We start from the raw sequence: 10,786 nt of genomic DNA, 5'->3' as shown, positions 1-10,786 counted from the left end.
CGCGTTGGACCGCAGGGTCTGTTTCCGTGTTGTACATCTCTGACTAATATCCTGGCAAATCTTTTCTGCAGCATTTCCAATTCATCGATTATTATTCCTACAGCAGGGCAACCAGAAATGTATGCTTTTAGCTTGCTTATCCTGCTTTTGAACTTTTGCTGTCTTCTGCAGTCTTGGGACAATATTGACAATATCTGACAAAGCTGAACAATCCATTGGAATGGCTGCACAGAAGTTTTTGTTCAGTACTGCTTTAAAGCGATGCATTTACTAGTAATCATACAAATCAACCACCCATCTACACTGTCTATATCTTACGTTGGAGGCAAATTGAAGGTACAATAGGTTTAAATCATTTCAAGAAAATTCTTGTCTTTTATTTCAAATCTATATATGTTATGTGTCTATTTGTTTAAATCTCTGTAGTATTTGATCACAAGTCTTCATTGATGTCACTATACTGTACAGAATAGGATCTTTGCTTGTAATGTAATGAAAGGTCACTGCCAGGAGCTCAATGTCCAATGTGTTCCAGCTGTCTTATAACTATCTTACGCATATGTTGTGCTGTGACTCAACCATTTGCCTATTTTAATTGCACCAGCAGCACCTCAAAGTCAACAGAAACACCACCTGTACAATGTTTGAGGGTTCCCTGGCTCTTCGGTCAGATGTGCAGTGGAATGGGAGGGCAATCGCTGCTTTCGTCCACAGTAAAGGTGGATGTGTTTTCTTTCAATGCAACTATCATGCTCAGCTGTTGTCTAAATATTAGCATCCAACTCTCCCTTTTGAGATTCATCACTGAATCCCTACAATATGGAAGCAGGTCATTTGGCCCATCGCGTCCACACCAACCCTTTGAAGGGTATCCCTCCCACCCCATCCCTATAACCCTGCATCTCCCATGCCTCATCTACCTACCCTGAACATTCTTGGATACTGGTTAATTTAGCATAGCCAAGCCATCTAACCTGCACATCTTTGGACTGTAGGTGAATGTGTAAACTCTACATAGTTACCTGAGGCTGAAATCAAACACAGGTTCCTGGTGCTGTGAGGCAGCAGTGCTAACCACTGAGCCACTACCCTATCCTAGTTTGCATAGCTTAGTGGAGAGAAAGCTGGGTGCACTTGTATAATTCCATGAGGTATTTAATAAAATGCTACATAACAAACATTACAGTTGAATAAAATAAGTGGATTCTTGGGTTTGGTACTAGGGCCACTGGTTTTTTTTGATTCGTTAGTAATCTAGATGTGCTTGTGCAAGTGAAAAACCTCACTTTTTATTTGACATAAAACTGTGGATCGTGTGGAGTTTGGCAATAGCCCTCAAGAGCATAGAAACAAAAGCAGAAGTTGCTGGAAAAGCTGAGCAGGTCTGGCAGCAAATGTGAAGAGAAATCAAAGTTAATGTTTTGGGGGTCTGGTAAGCCTTCCTTAGAACATAAAATGTTACATTCCAGTACATGCCCTTTGGCCCTTGATGTTACACCGCCCTGTGAAACCAATCTGAAGGCCATGTAACCTACACTATTCCATTCTCGTCATATGCCTATTCAGTGACAAGTTAAATTCCCATAAAGTTGACGAGTGTACAACTGTTGCAGGCAGTGTGTTCTACACCCCTGCTACTGAGTAAAGAAACTACCTCTGACATCTGTCGTATATCTATCTCCGCTCATTTTGAAGCTATGCCCCCTCGTGCAAGCCATCACCATCCTTGGAGAAAGGCTCTCACTGTCCACCCAATCTGATTATCTTAAAAGAGTCACCTCTCAACCTCCTTCTAATGAAAACAACTTCAAGTCCTTCAACCTTTCCTTGTAAGACCTTCCCTCCATATCAGGCAACATCCTAGTAAATCTCCTCTGGACCCTTTCCTAAGCTTGCACATCCTTCTGATAACGCGGTGACCTGAACTGCAAGCAATACTCCAAGTGTGGCTGCACCAGAGTTTTGTTCAGCTGCAGCATGACCTCGTGGCTCCGAAACTTGATCCCTCTACTAATAAAAGCTAACACACCGTATACATTCTTAACAATCCTATTCAACCTGCATGGCAGCTTTGAGGGATCTATGTACATGGACAACGCAATCACTCTGCTTATTTACACCACCAAGAATCTTACCATTTGCATTCCTGTTACTCCTTCCAAAGTGAATCACCTCACACTTTTCTACGTTAAACTCCATTTGCCGCACCTCAGTCCAACGTACTTTGGGACTATCCATAACTGTACTGACCTTACTATCATCCAAAAATCTACTAACATCCTTATATGCCCTCATCCAGGTCATTTATAAAAATGACAAACAGCAGTGGACCCAAAACAGATCCTTGGGGTACACCACTAGTAACTGAACTCCAGGATGAATATTTCCCATCAACCACTACCTTCTGTCTTCTTTCAGCTAGCCAATTCCTGATCCAAACCATTAAATTGCCCGCAATCCCATGCCTCCGTATTTTGTGCAGCACAAAAGGTTCCCATGGGGAACCTTCTCAAACGCCTTACTGAAATCCATATACACCACACCAATGGTTTTACCTTCATCCACCTGTTTAGTAACCTTCTCAAAGAACTCAACAAGGTTATGAGGCACGACCTATCCTTCACAAAACCATGTTGACTATCCCTAATCAACTTATTCCTATCAAGATGATTATAAATCCTATCTCTTATAACCTTTTCTAACACTTCACCCACAACTGAACTGGTCCATAATTACTAGGGTTGTCTCTGCTTTCCTTCTTGAACAAGGGATCAACATTTGCTATTCTCCAGTCTTCTGGTACTATTCCTGTAGACAATGACAACATAAAGATCAAAGCCAAAGGCTCGGTTATCTCCTCCCTGGCTTCCCAGAAAATCCTCAGATAAATCCTATCTGGCATTGGAGATTTATCTATTTTCACTTTCCAGAATTTCTAAGACCTCCTTCTTGTGAACCTTAATCCCATCTAGTCTAGTAGTCTGTTTCTCAGTATTCTCCTTGACAACATTGGAAAAGGACAATGTGAATACTGATGAATGATATTCATTTAGCACTTCTATCTCTTCTTACTCCACACACAACTTCCCACTCCTGTCATTGACTGGCCCTAATCCTACTCTAGTCATTTTTTTTTTATCCCTTATATACCTATAGAAAGCCTTGGGGTTTTCCCATTCTTTCAGTTTATTAAAAGTGGAGAGACAGGCTGGTAGACTGATTTAATGCAAACAAGTGAGATATACATTTTGGTTGGAAGAGTGAGAAAAGGAAATTAAAGGATATATTTCTAAAGGTAGTGTAGAAACAAGGAGACCAGCAGTGGGAAGGATGTGAAGTCATTGGAGAGCAGGGGAACAGAGTTGAAAGAAGGACTGTTTTCCTTGAGAAGGGGAGATTTGAGAAGATAGCACTGTTCAAAATCTGGATGGATCACTGGAGAGAAACTTCCCATTGCCAGAGGGACATGAGCTCAAGAACACTGCTTCAAGATGACCTGCAGAAATCTTGTTTACACAGTGAGTGGTGAGGGTATGGAATATGTGACCTGACAGAATGGTGTTGGAACATTGAAGTGTAGTTTGCAGGGAACTGTGTAATTAAATGAATCAAAAACAGTTGCAGAGGAAAAAGCAAAAGAGATGCTGGGTTCTTGTAAGGAGATGGTACAGACACAATGACTGAATGGTTTCCGTCTACAGTGTAACTATGTGATTGAAACACCTTTCAGAGAGGGGTGCCATTAACAGTACCAGGAATTCCGTCTATGAATTTCACTAGATGTGTGGCAGAAACCCGTTTACATACAAGAATGCTCACACATACGCTCCACCACCACGATTTCGGGGCAACATGCGTCTGTAAGCAACAAAATGATTTTACCCGAAGTATTGGAATTCAGCACTTTTTTGAAGCAGAAATATATTTGAATTCCACCTTAAGAGGATGTCACTATCGGTTTATCTTCCCCAGACAACAGTAATGTGCACATCAGAAGGAAATGTCAAACTTGCACTGCCATGGGCTTCACTGTGCCCAAGATTAACTAGATGCACATCTGTTCAGTGGCAATTCTGGCAATTGGGATGGCATGGTTTACCATTAACACGGCAACGGCATCCTCCAGTGATGTCACCTGTGCCCTGAAAAGTAAACCAGAAAGTCAGTAAAATCTGTACATCAACAAAACAAATAATCATCCTCTTCAGTGCGTGGTGGCAATGTCACTGGACTAATGATTCATCAACCCCAGAGTAATGCTGAGGGGACATAATTTCAAAATCCACTGCAGATTTGATTGATAAATTTGGACTATAAAGCTAATATTGGTAATAGTCACCATGAATTCAACTCTGTGGTCAGAAAAACTCATCTGATTCACTAATGCCCTATAGCGAAGGAAATCTACCATCCTTACCTGGTTCAGCCTATGGCTGACTCCAGACTCTCAGCAATACAGCTGACTCTTTACTGTCTTTTGAAATGGCCCAGCAAACCACTCAGTTGAAGGTCAGTGAGGAAGAGCTACAAGTGGTGACCTTGCCAAAAACACCCACGTGTGTGTACTTCTGTAATTGGTTCCTTTACTTTTCCTTTGGTATTCACTTCAAATGAAGTAGGTTGGAAAGAGGTTATTTTTAGAATGAGGTTTCTCAAGCTTTTTGCTTCCAAGCCCCCATTCACCACATCCCATTTGAGTAACAAACCCCAGTAAAAGAGGTTTTTTTTTCTGTGTAAAATTTTGCTAAATATTTAAACATTTATTATCTGTACAAAAGCAAAGCAATGTGGATGCTGGAAATACTGGTGTCTGGTGGTATCTGAGGAGAGAGAAACAGAGGGCTGAATCTTCAGAAATCAGAAATGGGAGGGTCATGGTGTGCCAGAATCCCACTCATTCCCAAATCGGGCAGAATTAAATTAAATTCTGGGCGGCAATGCTGAACGTACTTCATTGACTCTTAACAACCTCAATTGGCAATGTAAGGGCCTCAGCCTGTCTGGGATATGATTGTTTCAGCTCGAGATGAGTGAGAAACAGTGTACTCAGCCACGAACCAGCATGGGTGGCACCATACACTTGCCCTTGCTTGGTCACTTACCCATCCTCAGTGCCAGTGTTTGTTGTACCTCTCCGCCAAGTGCTAAAGATGGCAACTTCTGTTTGGCCAGTTGCTTTTGGCAGGTCATCCTTGCACAGGCGAGGGGAATCCTAATTCTAGAAGAAAGTCACTTACCACCAATTACCAGGAGATCTGGCAAGCTTTCAGATCCAAAGCGGACCTGGCTTTCTCTCCATTAATCTCTTCCACTGCCAGACTTGGTGATTCTGCTTAGAGTTGATATTCAAGATCTGAGAACTTTTCACTAGGACGTGTGAGGAAAGGTAACAAACTTGAAATGCTGACAACCCCTTAAGCTAACTCTGTTTGAATGAAGACAGTCACAGGAGAGACTCACAATGGATCCTGATTAATACTGTCCTAGAGCTGACACTAGACCCTGCCATTCCTGATTCCAGCCTCACAGCTCCCAGATACCACTCTCCATTGATGCCCTTGGTATATTTACCTTTTTGTGTGACTTTGAAACATAAAAGCATGAATGTAGAACAAAAATCTGGGAAACCTCAGAAGATAAAGTAGTATCTTATGCTGTTTCTTCAGGAGTTCAGGAATGTGCCAGCACCATCAGCAAAGTGATATTTTTATCACTTTTCAGGGAGGGTTTCTCTCCAAGACTTGTGTTTTGTCACATAATTGGTCCAAATCCATGTCAGCAACTATGTACCGCATTCCTATGTGGCCCCTTTCATCCAATGCAGCTGGGAGAATGGGCGAGGCGAGATTAAACAATAATGCAGTGACTATAAACAATAATTTGTGTTGGGCCACCAGCTGCTCACAAGTGAGAATCTCATCTCAACGTCCAGAACTTGTTGGAAAATGTGACTCTTACAGTCTCAATGTGGAGAGCAGCCTTGCTTGAAATCTCACCCAGTTTTCCCAAATTTCTTACCTTAGCCTCTGTGGTTCGGGGCTGGGAAGATAGCGCCATCATGTCCCAGCCTGGTCTTTTCTCTCCACAGATGCTGCCTGACCTGCTGAGGTCTTTTTGGAGGGGGAGGGGGAGGGGGAGGGGTGGTGGTGGTAGTGGCGGTGGCGGTTCGCCCCTATTTGTGACCCCCACTAGCTATCTGCTTTTGCCACTCGGGAAAAGTGTCCGGGTCTGATCGCTGGCCGCAGTAGTTACCAGATCTGTAATCGGGTGGCAGGAACTATGCTGCGATTGGAGTAGTCCTGCCGCAAGCCCAAGAGAGCCAGGTCTCATCTTCTCTGACCCCTCTCACACAACCCCCATCTTCCACAAGACCACAGTGGCACACCACAATGATGGCATTCCCCTCTTCCCATCTCAACCACCAGGTTAAATGAACAAGAACATCCTGTTTTCCAAAGCAGGCAGTCAAAGAGTCATAGAGTCAACTTCCAAACATACAAAGAATAAGAGTGGGCCACTCGGCCCTTTTGATCCTGCTATGCCGTTCAATAAGGTCAGGGCTGATTTAACTATTTCTGCATAAATGCAATAGCCTTTCATTCCCTTGATAATGAAGAATCTATCTAGATCGGTCTTAAAAATATTTAAAGATTCTGCACCCACACACTAAGGATACAGAGTAAACCATTGAGGACTGAGATGCGGAAGAATCTCTTCATCCAGAGAGTTGTGAACCTGTGGAATCCTCCTACCACAGAAAGCTGTTGGGGCCAGTTCATTAGATAGATTCAAGAGGGTGCTAGACGTGGCTAAAGGCATATAGGGGTACAGAGGGAATGTGGGAGTGGGATATCGCAATTGCAGGATCAGCCATGATCATATTGAATAGTGATGCATGCTCATATGGCCAGATGGCCTACCACTGCACTGATTTTCTATGCCTTTATGTGATTTGATGAAAGGAACTCCTAAGACACAAAACCCTCAGAGAAAAATCATTCCCAACCACATCTTAAATGGGGACCCCCTTATTTTTAAGCTATGCCCCCCCCCCACCAACACACACAGAGAAATAGTTGAAGGAAGAGGAAATATCCTTTCACGGTGTTAAAACAGTGAATGGAAAAGACCTGAAAGGAAGGGGTGTTACTGTGGCCAACACAAAGGGGGACTTGAATTTTTCTGGCAAGGTCACTCCCTCTATTTTATTAATAATTAAACACTCCATGAATGTAGAAGCAATCCATGCAAAAAGTAAGGAAATAAATCCAGAGATGCCAGTGAGACAGAGGGAAACTTCCACACTTCCACAACTGCATTGCAAAGTGGTGTCCAGCAGTGAGACTGCGTGGCCTTGTACCTGAGACTGTTCAACCATCTCAATGCACAGGAGCAACTACTGGTGTGAGAATTTTATTCATGGAGATAGAGAATAGGACAAATCAGTTCACAGACCCACCCTCCCCACACACACGCACACGCACACCCCAAAAACTATTCACAGAACCTTAGATCCTTGACAGAATTTAGCACCCTAGTATTGATCATAAAAGTTAAAGTCACCATAATCCACTCCGTCATTAGACAGAGATGGTGGTTTAACCTGAGGGTCACCATACCTCAGATGAGGGGTGAGGTAACGTCAGCTAGTGTGGGAATTGAACTCACACTGTTGGCTTCACCAACCAACCATACATCCGATTGGGCTAACCAACTGCTATTGACTATAGTCACTGGCCTAGACAAATTGGAACAAATAGTGTGTTTTCCTCTTATAGTCTCAATGTAATTCAACATAAAAAGAATTGGACATTGTACCGCAGGTCCCCAGCGAGGTCCCTTTGTCACCCAGCAAATTTCTGTTTTACACATGGTGCAGCGTATCCAATCACAGCCACTTTTCTTCTGTACCACAATCTTGCATTTAGGACAGTTCATGGCATCCCCTTTCTGCAGCAACGCCTGTACAGATACAAATCACATAATTAGGAGAGAACATAAGATCTCAAACACCAAGGGCAAGATTCAAAACCAGGCACCAGAGTTTGTCACGGAAGCCCGTGGAAATTTTTCAGTGACCATTTTCGAAGTGAAAGGCAGAGCTGCAAACATTTGCAGGGTGCCAGAAATTGCCAACAAATAACGAGTCTGAGGGTGATGAGTCAGTTCTTGGGTAAATGAACAAACCATGCTGAGACTTCAAAAGTCACCTCTCGTTGCCTCTTGAGTAGCTGATAATTTCCCTCTTCCCCCCCACACAGAGCACCCACCTCCTTCCATGAATATGAGGATTCCAACCCATCACTTTAAGACAATGCTTAATCCAAAATAAATACAAAGTTCCTCACCGTGAGCATGTCAGCAGTCTGTTTTGCAGCTTTGTTATTTTCAGCTTGAATTTTCAGGTCATCCTGATACTGTTTGCAATTCATTCCTTCGTGTATTGCCTGTGTTAAGGAGCAGAAGGGATTATCACATCACTTTTCAGTCGGCCTGGGTCACTGGGAGGTGCTGGGTTCAAATCTCATGTCAGGAGTTAAGCAAATAATCCAAGTTCATTCTCCAGCACAGTATGGTAGGGGGTAGCACTGTCCGAACTGCAGTCTTTCAGATGAGACAATAAGATAAGGGTCCAGTTGGTTGGGTGAATGTGAAATTGTCCATGGCATAGTCTTAAAGAACAGCAAGAGAGTTAACCCCAGCATTCTGACTAATTTCTAACCCTCAATCAACACCAAAAAAATAATAACTATCTTATGTCCCTGCACTGCCACCTTCAGTGATCTGAGGACTTGTACACCCAGATCCCTCTGCCTATCAATACTCCTAAGGTTCTGCAATTCACTATATAACCTCCACCTGATGCTGTAATAATTTTGTGATTCGATGAAAGAAAGCACCTCTGAGAGTGCAGCATCTCCTCTGTACTTTGTTGACTTGCCACCTTGGATGATGCACTCAAGGGACTTACTCTCGAATATGTCTCTGACATTCTGACTCACTGACCACAATTCCCACCGTTCTTTCTTTTCCATTCTACTTTTTCCATATCATCTCTCCTCTCCTGAAGACTAGTTGCAGAGATTTTTTTTTCTCTTTTCACTGTTTACACTCTGGCACCTCATTCAAATGGCCATTGTCTATCATAACAGAGGATTATAGTTAAGACCAGTCCTGTCCTCAGGTGATAGCGAGATAGCGAGAACCACTCTGTGGGTTCATATCCCATTCTCGTCACTGTTGCCAGCAAATTTCCATGTTGCCATTTTTTGGGCGGCATGATGGCACAGTGGTTAGCACTGCTGCCTCACAGCGCCAGAGACCTGGGTTCAATTCCCGCCTCAGGCGACTGACTGTGTAGATTAGATTAGATTACTTACAGTGTAGAAACAGGCCCTTCGGCCCAACAAGTCCACACCGCCCCGCTGAAGCGCAACCCACCCATACCCCTACATCTACCCCTTACCTACACTACGGGCAATTTAGGATGGCCAATTCATCTGACCTGCACATCTTTGGACTGTGGGAGGAAACCGGAGCACCCGGAGGAAACCCACGCAGACACGGGGAGAATGTGCAAACTCCACACAGTCAGTCGCCTGAGGCGGGAACTGAACCCGGGTTTCTGGCGCTGTGAGGCAGCAGTGCTAACCACTGTGCCACCGTGCCGCCCACAAAGAGTTTGCACATTCTCCCCGTGTCTGCGTGGGTTTCCTCCAGGTGCTCCGGTTTCCTCCCACAGTCCAAAAATGTGCAGGTTAGGTGAATTGGCCATGTTAAGTTGCCCCTGTAGTGTTAGGGGCAAGGGTATATGTAGGGCAATGGGTCTGGGTGGGTTGCGCTTTGGCGGGTCAGTGTAGATTTGTTGGGCCTAACGGCCTGTTTCCACACTGTAAGTAATCTAATCTAATAATTGTTTCAAGTGGGAACCTCGGCTATTCTCTCTCTCTAACAGTTACAGTTCACTCAGGGAGTGTGAGTTGCTGTGGAATGTACACTTGTGCACACATATTGTTGTCTGCAACTTTTGATAGTGATGCCAGAGGTTGCAATGTTCTTTTCATCACACCACTGACCAGGAATCTCATTGGCTTTTACGTGATTTTCAATCTGTTTCCTTGACCATTAAGTTAGGGAGTGGGTCTCAAACCCAGAGCTTCATCTCAGAGATGGAGATTGTAGGAGCATAGGAACAGGGGTAGGCCATTCAGCCCCTTGTGCCTCATCCACCATTCAACAAAATCATGGCTTATCTGTGATATACACCTTTTGTTAACTATATCCTTTAGTACCTTTGCTTAATAAAATTTTAAATCAGAGATAAATAAATTTAACAACTGATCCAGCATCCACTGCTGTTTGTGGAAGAAGGTTCCAAACCTCTACCATTGTAGATGGTCTGACCCTAATTCTCAGACCATATCACTGATTCAAGAAGTCCCAACCAATGGAAATAGTTTATCTACCCTGTCTTTTTCTGTTAATATCTTGAAAACTTTGATCGGATCACCCCTTACCCTTCTAAATTCTGGAGAAAACAGGCCTAATTTGTCTGATTTCTCCTCATAACTATGTTAACCCATTGCACCTCTGGACCTTCCCACAATTCCAATGGATGCTACGTGGCTCTGGTCCACGGACGGGTTGGACTGAAGGATCTGTTTTCATACTGTACATCTCTATGACTCTAAATTAGAATCAGGGTAACACATCTTGGAAGGAGGCCATCCTGCCCATTCACATTTGTGATGGCCCTTTGAAAGAAATATCCAATTGGTTTCATTCT

At 43.6% G+C, this 10,786-nt stretch overlaps 1 protein-coding gene across 3 annotated transcripts in view; it reads right to left on the bottom strand.

Moving 5' to 3' along the window:
• rbck1 (RanBP-type and C3HC4-type zinc finger containing 1) overlaps positions 1-10,786 on the bottom strand; it is a 54,997-nt gene continuing 44,211 nt past the window's right edge. For 2 of the 3 annotated variants that reach the window (XM_072556251.1, XM_072556252.1), the window contains exons 11-13: positions 8,349-8,447; positions 7,819-7,962; positions 2-4,142 (exon numbers count right to left, since the gene is read on the bottom strand). In XM_072556251.1, coding sequence (XP_072412352.1) covers positions 4,062-4,142; positions 7,819-7,962; positions 8,349-8,447 — 324 coding nt within the window. In that variant the 3' untranslated portion in view covers positions 2-4,061. Of the gene's footprint in view, positions 4,143-7,818; positions 7,963-8,348; positions 8,448-10,786 lie in introns of all 3 variants that reach the window. The other variant, XM_072556253.1, reaches the window with a different exon arrangement.

The sequence above is a fragment of the Chiloscyllium punctatum genome, chromosome 37, assembly GCF_047496795.1.
Source record: "Chiloscyllium punctatum isolate Juve2018m chromosome 37, sChiPun1.3, whole genome shotgun sequence".
NCBI classification, from domain to species: domain Eukaryota; kingdom Metazoa; phylum Chordata; class Chondrichthyes; order Orectolobiformes; family Hemiscylliidae; genus Chiloscyllium; species Chiloscyllium punctatum.
Note: the sequence above shows the minus strand (reverse complement) of the source record. Positions and strands in the feature narration are given on the sequence as shown.